At 35.1% G+C, this 18,283-nt stretch overlaps 2 protein-coding genes across 2 annotated transcripts; both read right to left on the bottom strand.

Moving 5' to 3' along the window:
• Window positions 1-3,590: 3,590 nt before the first annotated feature.
• Window positions 3,591-9,240, bottom strand: LOC132127836 (acetyl-CoA acetyltransferase, mitochondrial-like). The gene is made up of 12 exons (XM_059539992.1): window positions 9,084-9,240; window positions 8,813-8,860; window positions 8,603-8,720; window positions 7,776-7,871; window positions 7,559-7,659; window positions 7,319-7,462; window positions 6,987-7,137; window positions 6,770-6,865; window positions 6,023-6,136; window positions 4,454-4,518; window positions 4,224-4,381; window positions 3,591-4,121 (listed from the first exon to the last, which is right to left on the bottom strand). The coding sequence occupies exons 1-12, from the start codon at window positions 9,132-9,134 to the stop codon at window positions 4,001-4,003; spliced, it is 1,263 nt and encodes a 420-aa protein (XP_059395975.1). The 5' UTR covers window positions 9,135-9,240; the 3' UTR covers window positions 3,591-4,000.
• A 2,365-nt stretch (window positions 9,241-11,605) lies between these two features.
• Window positions 11,606-14,651, bottom strand: LOC132127362 (collagenase 3-like). Its single transcript, XM_059539196.1, has 10 exons — window positions 14,524-14,651; window positions 14,186-14,433; window positions 13,959-14,107; window positions 13,190-13,318; window positions 12,884-13,045; window positions 12,668-12,797; window positions 12,459-12,589; window positions 12,207-12,366; window positions 12,016-12,119; window positions 11,606-11,930 (listed from the first exon to the last, which is right to left on the bottom strand). Exons 1-10 carry the CDS (start codon window positions 14,623-14,625, stop codon window positions 11,830-11,832), a joined length of 1,416 nt encoding a protein of 471 aa, XP_059395179.1. The 5' UTR covers window positions 14,626-14,651; the 3' UTR covers window positions 11,606-11,829.
• Window positions 14,652-18,283: the final 3,632 nt, after the last annotated feature.

Here is an 18,283-nt window from a genome sequence, read left to right as displayed (position 1 = left end):
AGTAATTTATCTTCAGCAGGTACACTAAATATTCCCTTTCAATTTGGCAATACATAATCTACTACAATACACGAGAATCAAACAGATTTGTTATTGTTGTTGATGCACCAGTGTTATTATAGTATCACTGATATACACACTATATATGTTTTATTAATATTTAATAATAATATTAATATTCTGAATTCGTTTTTTTTATTTGTATATTGTATGTTTTAATTTTTAAGTCATTTTAATGTGTTTTTTTGTTATTGGTTAAGGTCCTTGACGTTTTTATTTTAATATTCCATTTAATTGCTAGATTTGTTTCTGTTGCCGTATTAGTTTCCATTTTAGTTAACTGTAATTTGAATATATTTGACAGTGAATGAAATTTGAGTTTGAGAGAAGCAGCAGATTCCAGTCTTTCTCTTTCATAAATCAATGATATGATTTAAGAAGACTTGAAATGTAAAGTCATGGTACTTTAAATGGTGCTATTCAACAGATTTGGAGCGTGAAAAATCAGCTGCTGGTCACCGTTTACTTGCACTATATGTAAAACAGCAGCAGACAATGGCATGAGGATGTGTAAATGACAAAAATATGAATTATCAGACATACTATTTCTTTAAATACCCCTTTAAGTCACAGCAGATAGCAGATCAAACACTATCCCCCATGTGTCAACAGATGTGACCTTTGCAGGTCTTTGAACTTCGTGTATATGAGAAAACTAAACAATCTTATGTTACACAAGAGAGCTGTTCTTTTTAGCTAGTTTCAATAGCATATATGAAAATATATATGAACAAGGCCAACTGTGAGTTATTATTTAAAACATTACATACATAACCAAGAATCACCTGAACAGCTTAAAACTATAAAACCATTACAAGGCTTTATATGATGAAGGTTTTATCTGTTACAAGCTAACTAGACTTCCTGTTCAACTTCCTGATGCTCTGTTCACACAACAGCCACATTAAAAACAAGCTGTAAAGATAATCTTATTAAAAAGCGTGGCTTTCCAAACTCAGCTCTCACTCAGGGGTCAGTCTGGCCCTGCTGTTATTCAGTAAATGAGCCAGTACTTTGACATCCATGATGTCACAAGTGCTCTCACAACATCCTGTTAATATTTGACTCATCTCTTTGATTGAAGCACAATAACATTTCAATGACAAATAGAAGGAAGTAACTTTAAATCAGAACTTGATAAAAAGTCTCTGAGTACTTCGTAGAATCAACACAATGTGTAATGTGATGTGATAAGAGTGGTCTCTGGAGGTTATTATTGAGATTATTCATTTTTTGCTGAAATGTTGCTTACAACCGAGAAAAATAGTTAATTCATTTGTGTTAAATAGTTAACAGGCATCTTTGAGGTGAAGTGACCAAAACAAATGGCTGTTCATATTTATTTAAATACTATTTTACTTAGATACATATTTATTTAAATTCTATTATACTTAGAATTTGCTATTTCACAAATAATGTGTGAACATATACAGGTGCTTCTCTATAAATTAGAATGTCAAGGAAAAGTTCATTTATTTCAGTAATTCAATTCAAATTGTGAAACTCATGTATTAAATACATTCAATGCACACAGACTGAAGTAGTGTAAGGCTACGTCCACACGAAGCCGGAGCTTACCCCAATCCGATTTTTTTTCCTCTCGTTCTAAAAACAAAATCCCATCCACATGGCGTCGTATAAAGAAATATCTGCCTCCACACTAAACTAGTGAAACCGACTGAAAATGATGTAGTATACATGCCAGATCAGTATGTGGCGCTGTCATTTTACCACAGAGATACACTAAAAATGAAGAAGACTTGGAGCATGCACATAAACCTTGCACGTTGTATACAAACCATTGTAGTTGTTACTTTTACGTGACATAGCGGTGTCTGACTAGGGTTGACGTGGGGTGATGACATCATTTCAGAAAATATATAGATGGCCCTGTCCACACGAAAGATGGCATTTTTTTTTATTTATCCACTCTGGGACCCGGACTAAAAAAAATAGCGGTTTCACCTTCCGAAAACGCTGGATCTGTGTGGACGAAACGCCTATCTGATAAAAATGTTTTGTGTATTCACAGAAACGTGTTTCTGTGTAGACAGGGCCTTTGCTTCTTTTAATTGTGATGATTTGTCTCGCATTTAATAAAAACCCACCAAATCACAATCTCCACATTAGAATATAATGACATCCCAATCAGCTAATCAACTCAAAACACCTGCAAAGGTTTCCTGAGCCTTCAAAATGGTCTCTGACAATCATTGACACCCTTCACAAGGAGTGTAAGTCACAAAAATTAATTGCCAATAAGCTGGCTGTTCATAGAGTGCTGTATCCAAGCATGTTAACAGAAAGTTGAGTGGAACGAAAAAGTGTGGAAGAAAAACATGCACAACCAAATGAGAAAACCGCAGCCTTATGAGGATTGTCAAGCAAACTGGATTCAAAAATGTTTTAGAACTTCACAAGGAATGGACTGAGGCTGGGATCAAGGCATCAAGAGCCACCACACACAGAATTGTCAAGGAATTTGGCTACAGTTGTCATATTCCTCTTGTTAAGCCACTCCTGAACCACAGACAATGTCAGAGGCATCTAACCTGGGCTAAGGAAAATAAGAACTGGACTGTTGCCATTGGTCCAAAGTCCTTTTTTCAGATGAGAGCAAGTCTTGTATTTCATTTGGAAACCAAGGTCCTAGAGTCTGGAGGAAAGGTGGAGAAGCTCATAGCTCAAGTTGCTTGAAGTCCAGTGTTAAGTTTCCATAGTCGGTGATGATTTGGGGTGCAATGTCATCTGCTGGTGTTGGTCCATTGTGTTTTTTGAAAACCAAAGTCACAGCACCCGATTACCAAGAAATTTTGGAGAACTTCATGCTTTCTTCTGTGGACCAGCTTTTTGAAGATGTTGATTTCATTTTCCAGCAGGATTTGGCACCTGCCCACACTGCCAAAAGCACCAAAATTTGGTTGATTGACCATGGTGTTGGTGTGCTTGACTGGCCAGCAAACGCATCAGACCTGAACCCCATAGAGAATCTATGGGCTATTGTCAAGAGGAAGAAAAGAAACAAGAGACCAAACAATGAAGATGAGCTGAAGACCTCTGTCAAGGAAACCTGTTGAGATAGTGAATTGGTGGGTTTTTGTTAAATGCGAGCCCAAATCATCACAATTAAAAGAACCAAAGACTTAAACTACTTCAGTCTGTGTGTATTGAATCTATTTTATACAGGAGTTTCACAATTTGAATTGAATTACTGAACTAAATAAAAAATAAAAAAATAAAACTTTCCTCGACATTCCAATTTATTGAGAAGCACCTGTATATATATATATATATATATATATATACACACATGTATATATATATATATATATAAATATATATGTATATATATATATACCAAAGCAAATATAACTTTTTTTTCCCATTTGCTTAAAAAAACAAAAACAAAACACTTCTATTGTGTTTAGAGAGATTGATAAACAAAGTAAGAAGAATGAAACCCCTTTGGAGCTTTTTTGTTTTGTTTTTTTTGGTCATTTAATGTCAGGACAAAATATTATAACAGAACATTTGATTTATTTATTTTTTATTATTGATTCATTATAGTCTGTGAAAAGCGTCCATTAGCCAATCAGCAAACAGAGCTCAAAGCACACACGCCATCTGGTGTTCATTCAGGTGAAATGCATTATTTCTGAATATAATCATCAACAAAAACAAGGAATATTCTATTTTATTGCAAATACAGATTTTAACATTCTAAACTCTTTTATTAAAACATTATTTTGAGAATGACACCACATAACAAAATGTGCATAAGAGTGCACAGAAAAAATACTACAAGTTTGTATTGTATGAACATTGACAACTTTGTTTCCTATTTGAATTGAAAAACAGGACTGACCTCACATTAATGATGAAAATATATCTGACTCAAGGACCAAATCCTACACACATTCTGTGGATTAAAGTGCAAGTCCTAATATTTCTGGATCAGAATAGAAGAGGCGCCGCCTCCTCCGTTGCAGATTCCCGCCAGTCCGTACTGCCCAGATTTCAGATTGTGTACCATGTGTCCTACGATTCTCGCCCCTGACATTCTAGAAACCATAAAACCGACACATTAATTATTATGCAAATCTAATTACAGTATGTCAATATAGTGAACAGTGATGCATGAGAAGCACGTTGCATATATTTACCCAATTGGATGTCCGAGGGAAACTGCTCCTCCGTTGATATTGACTTTGTTGGGGTCAATGTCTAACATCTTGATGTTGGCCAGCACCACGACACTGAAGGCCTCATTGATCTCCCACATGGCAATGTCCTCTTTCTTTACACCGGCTGCCTTCAGGACCTGTGCGAAACAGATGTTACTACCCTGAAGGACTTCAAAAACACATTAGATTAGCAATAAACATCAGCTAACCTTTGGGACAGCGAAGGCTGGGGCGATAGGGAAATCAATGGGGGCCACAGCAGCATCAGCAAAAGCTGTGAATTAGGATAAAATGGTGATCTAGATCTGAATCTAGGCAAGGCAAGGCAAGGCAAGTTTATTTATATAGCACATTTCGTACACAATGGTAATTCAAAGTGCTTTACATAAAAGAAAGTAAAATAATAACAAGAATAAAACAAGCAATTTTAAAACTTTTACAATTATTAAAACTGTACTTATTTAAAATGAATTTAAAACAGTAAGAAAATGATTTTACATAAAATTAAATAAAAAAAAAAACAGTGAAAATATATATTGCAATCAGTTCGGACATTGCACAGTGCTCATTCAATAAATGCACAGCTAAACAGATGAGTTTTAAGTCTAGATTTAAATGTGACCAGTGTTTTAGCACATCTGATCTCTTCTGGAAGCTGATTCCAACTGCGGGCGGCATAGTAATTAAAGGAGGACTCCCCTTGTTTTGTGTGAACCCTTGGTATTTCTAACTGACTCGATCCTAATGATCTGAGTGCTCTGTTATGTTTATATTCAGTGAGCATATCTGCAATATATTTATTAGGGCTGCAATGATTTCTCAATTCAATTTGAAGAGGCAATTTAAAAAACCATTGATTGCATTTTGCAATTGTGATATCTGCAAAATACCGGAAGTGGCGAAAACAACAGAGGAGAATCCATGAAACACATTATTAGACCGTTCTCCAAGGCTGCATAATTAAAATCATAATAAACCATAATGCTATTGTGAATTTACAAATGCTAAGATTCAATTAAATAAATATATGCGCTGATTATTTACATGCAAGTAGGTCACACACATGCATGTCAGAGCGGCTCACTTCACAGTAAATGCTGCTCCACACAAACTGTTAACATTTACATGTGTGGAGCATCTCAAACTCCATCTCTGCATATTGTGAATTTGGGTTCATTGTTACTTTCATCTCAGAATGTAACATGCAACATTGCATCAGACTTGTAAAGTAAATAATTTATAAACCTACGCAAACACAGGAGAATATATCAGTATCTTTCGCAATAAGCTGACTGTTCATACCGATTTCCAAATCAAAGTTTACACATTTTGATGTCCAGGTATTCAAGAAAATACAGTGGCTGTAGCTTTTCTGTCATAAAGACATGTCCAAATATTAAAGATTAAGTGGACAATTGAATTAAATTATGTTTGGTCAATATTAAAGAAGGATTTGTGCAGTAAAGTGTAAAAACGATCGTCAGGCCGTTGGTGCCCTCTGCAGGCATTTGTTACAATGCGTAACATACGTCAGCTCTATTGTTTATACTAAATTATATATTTCAACAGATTTGTTCAATAAAAACATATGATCACATGCTTGTGATACTTTATTTAAACTGTAATAAACACAACTTAATGAAACATGCGCAAAATAAAATTGGGGATTAAAAAAATTAAACATTCCTACGTAAACAGTCAACCACTGCAGTATCTGTTCAAATGAACAAAATACATCATAAAAATAAATTTAATTTAAGATGAGTGAATTGCCTCACCAATGATCTTTGCAAGTGGTGTGATGTTGAGCCTCTTTGCCGCATCTGCTGTCATGAGCACGAGAGCCGCCGCGCCATCGTTCAGCGTACTAGCATTGGCTGCCGTCACTGTGCCTGTAAAAACAAACGTTTCGCTCGTCTTTTGAATTGAAAACACTTTTTCAATATCCTCACTTAGTACTTAAGTACTTTATAGCATACTTTTAAAAACAACATAATATACTTCAAAATAAAAACCTAAGTGAACAGTAAATATGTTTTCAGACACTTAATTGCATTTTTTTTTTTTTTTGCAATTACATGAAAATGTATTATATATAATAAATGCAATTAGCTCAGTGCTAATTTTATTGTCTTTGAAATATGGTTAAAGTGTACTGTTGAAGGTACTAACACGCAATTTTGGTAAACTAAAATATATTCCGCTAAAACCTTTATGTCATAATATAAATATATTTGTAATTACACGTGTACTGATGAAGCTGTGATGAAAAACATTTACAATCTATTAACTTTCAATGTAATATTGAAAAAAGCTACAGTTAAATCATAATCAAGTAGCCTACATTTGCTTAAATGTTAGTCAACACATCAAAATAAGTGAATAAAATTATCAAAACAAAGCTTTTAAATGTATTTTATAGTAAAAAAAAATATATATTATTTGCGATTACACAGATTTTTTTTTTGTCCTTTTAAAATTTGAAGTCCACTATGTTAACACTGGGGTTTATGACAATCTTGTACCGTTCTCTTTCTGGAACACAGCCTTCAGTTTGGGGACTTTGCTGAAGTCAACCTTCTTATATTCTTCATCTTCCTTCACAACAATGTCTGGTTTTCCTATGCGGTGAGAAAGCTTATTTTATTGCAATTATGTCTCATATTTATGAATTGTGTTATTAAATATTTTAGCTCATAAAAAGGAATGATATGGAACTTAAGAGCTACCAGTGAAACCAACCTTTCTGAGGGATGCTTACGGGAACCACTTCCTTAGCCAGTACGCCAGACTCCCATGCTGCTTTGCTGCGGCTGTATGAGTTAATAGCAAATGCGTCCTGCTCCTCCCTGGAGATACCGCTATTCTTGGCTGTATTTTCAGCACAGCAGCCCTAAAAATGGGGAAGTATGGAGGTGTTTTACACAATCATGGCCTCTCCAGTGTTTACGTACAGTACATTTGCGGTCCAATGTTTCCACACTCACTTCCTAGATTGACTCAACAGTTATTTTCAGGCTTAACTATTATGCAAATACAATGCAATGGGTTTTACTGGTTCAAAATAGCTGTACCATGTGGAACTTGTTGTAGACGTCCGTCAACCCGTCCTTAACAATCAGATCCTCCATCTTCACTCCACCATAAGGGGGCGCTTCTCTGGCCATCACATAAGGAACCTGAGACATGCTTTCCATTCCACCAGCAACCATAACATCCTGGAAGACATCATGTAGATTTGCTGTAATAGGAGGACGCTAAATGCTCTCACTTTCACACAAAACACTTTCTGAATCTCCTGTCTACCACATTACCTGATGCCCACACATGAGACTCTGAGCGGCCATCATGATGGACTTCATCCCAGAAGCACATACTTTATTGATGGTAGTTGCCGGAGTGGAGAAAGGGAGACCTACATGAGGAAAATCACAAAAAAAAAAATTTCTTGGAGAAGTTGCATTGTAAATTCATAAATAAAAGGTGCATTTTTTTTGTTATGTTTGTTTATTTGTGTGATACATGACTCACCTGCACCCAGAAGAGCCTGTCTGGTTGGTGCTTGTCCTTCTCCTGCCTGCAACACATTGCCGATATAAACTTCTTTCACCTCGTCAACAGGAATTCCTGTAGATGACACATTTTATCATCCAAATAAGTCTTAAAAATAATAACATACACTTATTAATAGCATTTCATTGGAATACAAAATATCAAACTATGTTGCATTTGTTGTAGAAACAAATAACACACCTTTCTGGTTTAAATAAATGTGGTGCTTAGGTTTTATTATAGCTTAAATTTTTATTTTATACAATTTATTTTATATCTTTTGAATGGTTTCTGAATAATATCTACTGCTCATGAAAGCTGCATTTATTTGATATAAAATACTTTAAAAACAGTAATACTGTGAAATAGAATTACAATTAAATGTTTTCTCTTTTAATATGATATTAAATCTAATATATTCTATTAATAAATATAGTTATTCCTATGATGGCAAAGCACATGATCCTTCAGAATTCATTTTAATATGCTGATTTGGTGCGCATGATACATTTCTTATTATTACAGAGAAGAATCAGAATTGTTCTCTAACATTATAAGTGTTTTAATGTCACTTTGGCTAAATTTAATGCATTATTGCTAAATAAAAGTATCTTTTTCTATCAAAAATGAAATATACTGACCCAAAACTTTTGAAATATGGTGTAAATGTAAAAATATTAATAATATTAAAACAATCACAATATTATACAATTAAATATATATATATATAATTTTTTTTTAATAAACTGTTTTATTGTTAAACAACATACTTAAATATAATATATGATAAAACACGATTTCTCTACCTGCTTTTTCAATGGCTCCTTTAATAACAATGGAGCCCAGTTTAGTGGCAGGGACTGTGGAAAGGCTTCCTCTGAAAGACCCAATAGGAGTCCTGACTGCACTGACGATGACGACTTCCTGTCCAGACAGAGATGAAAGAAATACTCACTCAATACATACCTGACAGAAACCGCTCTGGCTCTCATAAAAAAGCATAATATTTTACTCACATTTAGAGAAGGTCGTGTGCTGTAGGTCCTGCTCAGATATTTATGTGCCTGCAAAGGCAGATTCAAAAACTATTTTGCTGACATAATGAAATGGTTGAAGAATTTATATGAATGCCTTAATTTTGAACATCTAGCGTTACTTTTTAAGAAGTGAGGTGCACTGTTTAAAAGGTAAATAATGAAACAGGCCTGCAATCAAACTGCTGCTAGCTCCGCAAGTCTCGTGGCATAGTCAATATCGGCTCTCGATATTGATTTAGTTCAAACTCACCAGATGTCTGCACATGTGTGTGCGTGTACTGTAAAGAGCACAGGAAGTCATAATCGCGATGGAAAACTGCAGACACAAACGAGCAAATTTCACCTTCAGCTCTCCGAGAGTGTAGTGATGAACGCTTACAGTGAGCAGCCAATCACAGTAAGAGGTGTGTCTGCGTCCCATGACGTCGCCCAGAGCATTATAGGTAATGTAGTATATGTACATTACATTTAGTCATTTAGCAGACGCTTTTATCCAAAGCGACTTACAAATGAGGACAGTGGAAGCAATCAAAAAACAACAAAAGAGCAATGATATATAAGTGCTATGACAAGAATGGAATTAGAATAGTGAGTGCTAAAATGTAATAGCCTATATAATACAAATATAAGTGCTAAATATGTAGTATACGTTTTTTTGGGGGGCTAGTTATACCAAAAATGCCATATTTGTCTCAGTGTTGGTTTTATAAAGCTTACGCGGTTATCTTTCTTTCACTTATATTTAGCTAGCCTATTATATTTTTGGTAAAGAAAGTTTTCTTGAATGTATTCAATTTAACTGAACTAAATGTGACTTTTTAAAAATTGTATAATGTTTTTCTTTTTTTAATGTAGTGGTAGTGACAAACAGTCCTCTCTCATTTTTATTTGTCAGATAAAATTCAGATATTAATAACATAAAACAACATTCACTGCTTATTTTTTTGTTAAGACAAAATATTAAAGGATTGGGCCTGGGACTGCAGACATTTTTGACTTTATGCTTTTATTGTCACTTTTGCATTGCATTCACACTCACTAAAGTATTTTTGAACGAGTTAATACATTATATTAACAGCAACACCACTAGTTTTTATATGAAAGGGTCTTGTTCAGCTTACAAAAAAAGCATCCACAGTTTCCTATTTATTTTTATTTATTATATTAGAAGATGAGTTACAACTTAAATTCTCTCTCTCTCTCTCTCTCTCTCTCTCTCTCTCTCTCTCTCTCTCTCTCTCTCTCTCTCTCTCTATATATATATATATATATATATATGTGTGTGTGTGTGTGTGTGTGTGTGTGTGTGTGTGTGTTTGTGTATTAGTGCTGTCAAACGCTTAATCACGATTAATCACATCCAAAATAAAAGTATGCATATATTTTGAAAAATTATGTTGTGTTTATACCTTCAGTATTTGGTTTCAAAATTAAAAAAAAAAAAGCTTGCCCAGTTGATTTTACATATATAGCTGCATCTATCTTTCTCACATATGTGGGAAACCCAAATTTGGTTATGATTTTGGAATAGTTCTACCTACTGAGCTGTATGTGGAAGACCACACAACTGCATTTACTAAAGCCTTGTAATACACCACCAAAGACACTTTAGGAAATAAGACTACCTTTGAAGAGCAAACTAATGTCCACCTCTCATCCTCATCAAAGTGTGTGTTTCTGGACCGGGTGCGTTGGCATGGGACAGAACCCCATTAGGCCCATCAAATGGGTAAAAATCTCCATGATCTAAAAGGAAACAAATATGGAATAATTACATTTGTTTATGTTTTTTAAATAACTATTTTATGCTCACCAAGGATGCATTTAAAAAAAATAAAAACTCTAAAGCAGTAATTTTGTGACATATTATTATATTAAAATTAATTTCCATTATTATCAGTGCTGAATTATTAATCGTTGTGTAAACCATGATTTTTTCAGGTTTCTTTGATAAAGAGAAATCAAGAGGATTTATTTAAAATAGAAATCTTATATAACATTATAAATCTTTTTATTTTTACTTTTGATGCATTTTAGTGTGTGCTTGCTGAATAAAGGTTTCAATTACATACATACATATTACCTCTGCTATTTGATGGTCTTCTGGTGATGCTGTCGTGGGAGCGCCGTCGCAAAGAGCCAAAAACACCAGAAGTGTCCAAGTGTTAAGTGCTCCATACTTCAGTCTTATACTCCTCTTCAGGGAAGTTAAATTGAACTCCACTGTCTCTGTTTGTGACTTTTATAAGACCATATGGTCTAAAAGGGGCTTGTCCAGTGTTTTATCATTTCTAATCAGCAGCTGTTTTAGCGGGGGTGGAAGTGGGAGACTGATTTTAGTTTTTTGATTCCCTGCCCGTTCTTTGGATTTACCTTCTTTCTGGTCAAACATACCCACACACCCACCCAAAAGAGAATGTGCATGCATAACAACGGCATTAAATATGAACAGAAATTGCAACATTCTTCATGGTACGTCTACATGGCCAAGCTCTAAAGTATAAACACATGATGAGAAGGCTCATTATACTGTATCAACCGCAAGTGTCAACATGCTTTCACAAAAAGTCTAACCTTCTATAAAGCTTCTATAGAGGTTTACTTATTGAGAGTTTACAGTAGATGGTTTGATATTTTACAATGCTAATATTGAAATTAATATAATAGTTATATAGGTCTGCCCTGTAAATCAGGTCTTTTAAAATGTTTAAAGTCCACACCAAAATCAATCCTTCTTACAAAATGAAGACACTCACATGCTTTTAAGTTAAAATAGGCACTTTAGTTTATTTGAAAAAAAACAACAACAACATAAAATTGATTGTGTAAAAATGCATTCTTTAAGTTATATTAGAAGTCCAGTGACAAACAGCAGAAAGAAGAAATTAATTGAACAATTAATTTGTTTAAATATGTACATGCATTTAAAAATAAATGCAGTAGTTGTAAAATAACCTTCTAAATTTACATCCGCTTCTTCTTTCAAGGAAGCTCAACTAGCAGGTCAAGAAAAAACTGTTCTTCAGCACACGGAAGTACTTCTTACTGTATAATCCGAACTCAAACACATTTGTCCCACTGTAGAGATAAATAAAACCTGTAAGAAAAAAAAAAACATTCAGTTTTATGAAGTATAATTATTGCACATTAATGCTTGTAGAAAAAGAGATTAGAATCCCTACCGTTGGCTATGTGGGCTGCTGTAACCTCTCCAGTCATCCCTGGAAATCCACTTTCCACTAGTTGGGGATACCCTCTGTCCATCTTCTTTGCCCTCTCATCATAGCTTCCAAAAAAGGGGGGATTTAACCTTAAAACAGCTTTTCAGAGCTCATTTAAATGGCTTTTGTTTATGATGCAGCACTTGACCCACCTGTAGTAAACTTTTTCAACGAAGAGCAGTGTTTTTCCTGAGGATGTGTCATGGACGGCAGCACAAATTTTTCTCACCAGTGATGACACACCAAAGCTGCTGAGAGTCTTGGGATAGCCGGACTCAAGAGTGATGCCATTAAAAGCCCAGACTTGTCTACCTGTAAACAAAGACAGACTATTTCTTAGCACAAATATAGAGATTGCATGTGTGATTGTGGTTTCAGCATTCCCAGATTGTCTGAGAAGATACCTTTGAAAAAGAAAAGTTTATCTCGCACTGGATCCTCGTATGCAGCATCTATATTATCAGGAGCGTTGAGCCAGAAACGCTTGATTTGAAGTTGCGTCACACTTCTGCTTGGAGAACTACGCCAGAAAAAGCTGCAGCGAGAGACATGAAGTCATTTCATTGAAATATTTTGGGTCTATAGAAAATACTTGGATTTTTATTTGTATTACCTGTCCTTGAAAAACATTGTTTCACCCCTTAGAGTTGTAACTGCATCCATGATCAGATTAGGGTCACAAGCGTTAGGAGCTGTTGGTACTTCTGGATCAGGTTGGATGGGGATACTATCTCTGTTTGGGCCTGAAGGAAACACCAGATATTAAACAAAGGATTGAATATTTTCAACTTAAAGATTGTAGACGTGCTCTTTAAGATCATACGCTTACCATAGAGCGACTGAATCCCTCTGATATCATCGTAGGGTAGAGAGAAACGATCCGGATCAGTAAAGCTGTATGTGGGGAACATCAGAGCCCCACGAATGCTGGAATGAGCAAGGCCCAAAGAGTGACCAAACTCATGGGCAGCCACCAAGAACAGGACAAATCCTGTGGGGAAGTTAAGCAGCAGGGTTTAGGTATAAATATAAATCAAACATGAGTGGTGCCTAAGTTACAATGTGTATTAATGAGTTTATTGCACTACTATAATGAAGAACTTCTGAAAACTAGGCTCCACTTAGCAAAACTCACCTTTTGATGAACGTAAAGTGAAAAACTCATCACCATCAAAATGTGCATCTCCACCGAGTCCAGGAGAGGGAGCGTAAGCATGAGCCAAAATGCCTTGTGGGCCATCAAACGGGTAAGCATCCCCATGATCTGTTAGAAAGAGTTTTTAGTGTTTTAGCCAAATGTATCCAACGAGGTCTTCTAGTTTAATAGACAGTATTAAAATGATGTAAAAATGATTATAAATCACAGAACCTAGCCTTGGCTTTAGTTAAGACATGCAAATAAATTTTGTAATTAGGCTGGTAATGACTGATCTGACTCAGATGCATCTATCTTGGATTATGACTGCTAAATCGTGACTTTTAATCTATTTAACTATTTGAAACGCTAAATTCAAGATCATTTGGATTCTTTAAATAAGTGTAGGCTACAATATCTGAAACACATGGGTATCAAATAAATTATTTTACAAGTGCAAAGCAAGCATCCCCTCACACTAGCACTCTTGGTTTCCTTTTTCCAGAAAAAGACTGATTTCAAACTTCACTATTATTTTCTTTAAGATAAACCAGTGCTATTTTATGAACAGCATAACAAATGTGGCCTACAGATAACAGATTAGGAACATGTGCTGTGATACTTGGATTTAACCACAGCACTAACTGCAAAAATTATTTCACTGAGTAATCGTATTTTAATGACATTACATGACTAATTGGTCTGCATTTATCATCAGTCACATTGAATTAAACTGAAAAGAATTAAACAAAATATAAACCCAACTTACATCTTGTACCAAAGGAGATCATGATGTCAGCTGCGCCGCTGTAGATACGTGTGAATTTCACTGGAGTGACTTTGGCCCAGACCTGCAGGGCTTTCTCCATGGAGTCGTCCACTTCAGCTTTTGACATGTGAGGGGTGTAGTTCACGATTCTGTAAAAGCCTCATAGTCTGTATTTGCCTCTTTCGATCTTTTGTAAGTCGTACCAAGTGAACTGTTATTATACACACCTGTAGGTGAGCTTGTTGGTCTGCCATTTGGGGTTGCCTTCGAATGTGGAGTACTTAGCAACATCTGGAACTCCACAGCGGGGCTTCTTCATCATCTCCATTGTTTCTCTATTCAGCTTTCCAGTCTCCTTAAACCCAAAAAACTTTTGCATCTCTTTCATCTTCTCAGTCAGTTGACTGGATTCTCTTTGGTCAACAATTCTTTGATCTGTTTCATCTGTTAGGTTGTAAAAGCTCTTCAGGTAATGCTATAGGATAAAAAAAAAAAAAAACATGGAAGAAATGATGAGCAAAGACACACACACAAACAAGTATTATATTAAAACAAAAAAACACACCTCTGCAGTGGTTTCATCTTTGTCAGATGGTTGTGAAATCGGTCCAGCGTGAATAACAAGCAGCAGGCTTGCGAGAAAACACAGCTGACGGTGAATCCTCATGTTGTGGGCTGCTGCTTACACTCTTGCACTTCTGATTGGCAAAGGTTTGATGGAGGCTTATATACTCTTCGAACTGTGAGGGTTTGAGCAACAGGTGAAGTCATCAGCCACAGGTTTCTGTGAGTAAACCATTAAACTGACAGACAAGACGTAATTACAGAATTACCAGCTTCCTTTAACACAAATCTCTTCCTTCTTGCCAAGATATTCCTGTGATTTCTGTCACACACTTTTATTTAGCCGCAATATTTCTCAATATTTAAATTTATACGCACCACAAAGAGCAAAAATGTTGCTTTTCGCTTGAAAAACTAAAAACTTAACTTAAAAAAAAACTTTTCGCTTGAATGTACATTAGTTATTAAGCTTTCAGCTGTGGTATTCAGGAATTTCCTATTACAAGCATTTTGTGATCTTATTTTGGTGGAGGTGTTTTTTTTCATTAATTTTTTCATATAAAATAACTATTTAATGAAATTTAAATAATTGTGATAGTTGATGCAGGGATTTTGAGAATGGTCCTTCATACATTTACACCACAAAAACTTATTTTACTAAGTATTTACTTATAAATATACATCCACCATAAATGTAAATGTATATATATATATATATATGTATATATATACTGTATATATATATGTTTTTGCAATATTTGAAAGTATAACAAATGACCAGTTAACAGGTTTTTAATGAATATTTTGTACTGCCCTTTTCAATTGTTAACATAATCATGGGTTGACTGAATCACAAAACCTCAAGTGCGGAAGTGAAGCTTGACTCTGTTACTTTTTTACTCTGATTGCACTAAAATAACTCAACCATTGTTTCCTTATCAGAATGAGAACAGCAAGAAATCAATAGACATACATGGACATGTCAGACACGGTCTCAGAGGACGTTCCTGATTCATGGTCATCTCTGGTTGTGATTCACTGGCGTGGCTTCAGTCACCCAACAAAACCGGGGCGTCCACTGTGTTCATGTGTGTGCTTGCAGGTATAGTAGGAGCTTATGGGGATTAAAAACTGCTGATACACATCCAAACAAACCTTAAACACCTCCTCTTATATCCTCAAGAGGAAAGTGGTTTATGCATTCTCTTATGAAATGGCAAAAGTTGTCATTTTAAGGTTAGAAGAAAAAATTTTCAAACTTTCAAACACTAAAGGGAAATCTATATATGAAAGGAGTCTCTGCACATACAATTTATGTAATGATTTTGTTTTCTTCTTCAGTTTTTAACTGTCCATTACTATTTTCATAGGAATTTTGTCCATATATGTGAACGGGCCCATATGTGACATAAATATAGTTGTTTTTATTTTACAAACACATTGTGGTAACAAGACACACTCACCCATTTCTTCAAAAGCTCATTTGTAGAAACACTTTTATTTAATAATTTGCTTTAACAACAGGAAAAACTAAAATTTATTACCCAGACAAGGGAAAAAACTGGATACAGATGTTTATATAAATGAGCATTTAACAAAAAGGAATACAGACACAGCAAGAAGTGCTCACTTGCTAAGGAAGCAGAAGAAAATCCAGTCAACCTGGACAACAAATTGTACATAAAGCTTTATGAGGCTCTGGAGGAGGCCCGAGTGCTGACTGTAAAATATATCAAGGAGCTGGATAAGTGCAGTGACTAAGAAACATGCAATAGGTAAAGAACATGTATATCAATGAATGTGATTGCTCTGAACTAAAATGTATATGGACACTATAGAAGAGCTTGACTGTTCAAACTTGATAACTGCTGGAAATGAGAGTGACGACAAGTGTGAAGGTTGAAACTTTAAAACATTTAAATTCACTGATCATAATTTACATGATTTTGAACAAGATATTGACCCTGAAAATAATTTTCTTAGCAATATAAAAAACAACAATTACTGTGAAGATCAATTTAATTTAGACATAAAATTTATACATGGTCAGTTATTCATTTTAATAGCGCACATTTTCACAATATTAAAGAATACATAAGTCGTCTAAACAAACCATTTCAGGTGAAAGCCATATCTGAGACTTAGTAATGAGAAGGGAGTGGATTGTGAGTTGAATGGATATGAACTGAATAACTTTAGTAGAGAGAATAAAAAAGAAGGCGGAGTGGCTTTGTATATGGACAAGAGATTAAATTATAAAATTTGGAAAAATATTACTAATATTGACGATGTGATGGAGATTATAACGGTAGAAATTATTCTGAAAAAAAATAAATGTAATTATAAATTGTGAATATAAAGCTCCTGGTTCAAATATTGAAATATTTTAGAATAGTATGGAAAGGTTATTTGCTAAGAAATATCGTAAAGATGTGTTTATATCTGGGGATTTTAATTTAGATCTCTAAACAACCATAAACTAAAATCCCAACAACCATAAACTAATTGATGAGTTTATTGATTTAATGTTCAGTATTAGTTTTTTTTTCACTAATGACTAAACCAATCAGAATAACATCTCACTGTGCAATATATAGATCTTATATTCACAAACAGAGTGGATAATAGTATAAAGAGTAAGTGACAAAAGTGAAAGTTGCGTGACATTCAGCCAAGTATGGTGACCCATACTCAGAATTCATGCTCTGCATTTAACCCATCCGAAGTGCACACACACAGAGCAGTGAACACACACACACTGTGAACACACACCCGGAGCAGTGGGCAGCCATTTATGCTGCGGCACCCGGGGAGCAGTTGGGGGTTTGATGCCTTGCTCAAGGGCACTTAAGTCGTGATAATTGAGGGTGAAGAGAGCACTGTTCATGCACTCCCCCCACCCACAATTCCTGCCGGCCCGAGACTCGAACTCACAACCCTTTGATTGCGAGTCCGACTCTCTAACCATTAGGCCACGACTTCCCAATTACCCAGAGTGGGTTATTACTTAATGATATAAGTGACTATTTACTAGCTTTTATGATGTGTACTTGTGATCATGTGACGTTAAAAGATAACTAATGGAATTAGTTATAGGAGAGTTAAAACAGTGGAATCAATTAAAAAAATTAAGAAGAGAATAATTTAAATATACCTTGGAAAAAAATGTGTGACGAAACTGATATTGATAAATTGTATGACATTCCTGATGATATTTTAAACTTTATATGATAAAAAATGTCCATGAAATGTCCAAACAATGCAAATAGAATAAAAAATGGAAGACTAAAGGGGCAGCTGTGGCCTAATGGTTAGATACTTGGAATAGTTACCAGAAGGTTGCTGATTCGAGTCTTGGTGCTGGCAGGAGTTGTAGGTGGGAGGGAGTTAATGAACAGTGCTCTCTTCCACCCTCAATACCCATGGCTGAAGTGCCTTAAAGCAAGGCACTGAACCCCCAGTTGCTCCCTGGGCTCTGGATATATAGCTGCCCACTGCTTGGGTGTGTGTTCATGGTGTGCTCACTTCTCACTGCTGTGTGTTTACACTTGCATGGGTTAAATGCAGAGCACCATTTCTGAGTATGGGTTACCATACTTGGCAAATGTCATGACTTTCACAAAAAAGTCCACAGACTGGAACAAAATTTATATGGCTTTAATCAAGGAAATCATTGGTGCAACTGTTAAACCGTTAACTTATTTTTGCAATTTGTCTTTTAAAATGGGGTATTTCCAAGTAAAATTAAAATTAATTCCATT

The sequence above is a fragment of the Carassius carassius genome, chromosome 45 (genome assembly GCF_963082965.1).
Source record: "Carassius carassius chromosome 45, fCarCar2.1, whole genome shotgun sequence".
Classification (NCBI taxonomy): Eukaryota; Metazoa; Chordata; class Actinopteri; order Cypriniformes; family Cyprinidae; genus Carassius; species Carassius carassius.
The sequence above is the reverse complement of the archived record's forward strand: the minus strand, read 5'-3'. Positions and strand labels throughout refer to the sequence as shown.

What these genes read in the sequence shown, in the direction of transcription:
- LOC132127836 (XM_059539992.1), bottom strand. Translation starts at nt 9,134, where the DNA reads ATGACTTCCTGTGCTCTTTACAGTACACGCACACACATGTGCAGACAT. An exon ending in GTCTCATGTGTGGGCATCAG is followed by an intron (nt 7,463 to 7,558) that starts GTAATGTGGTAG and finishes GATGTCTTCCAG; the next exon opens with GATGTTATGGTTGCTGGTGG. An exon ending in ACCACTTGCAAAGATCATTG is followed by an intron (nt 4,519 to 6,022) that starts GTGAGGCAATTC and finishes CCTAATTCACAG; the next exon opens with CTTTTGCTGATGCTGCTGTG.
- LOC132127362 (XM_059539196.1), bottom strand. Translation starts at nt 14,625, where the DNA reads ATGAGGATTCACCGTCAGCTGTGTTTTCTCGCAAGCCTGCTGCTTGTT. An exon ending in AGGGATTCAGTCGCTCTATG is followed by an intron (nt 12,798 to 12,883) that starts GTAAGCGTATGA and finishes TGTTTCCTTCAG; the next exon opens with GCCCAAACAGAGATAGTATC. An exon ending in AGCAGCCCACATAGCCAACG is followed by an intron (nt 11,931 to 12,015) that starts GTAGGGATTCTA and finishes TTTTTCTTACAG; the next exon opens with GTTTTATTTATCTCTACAGT.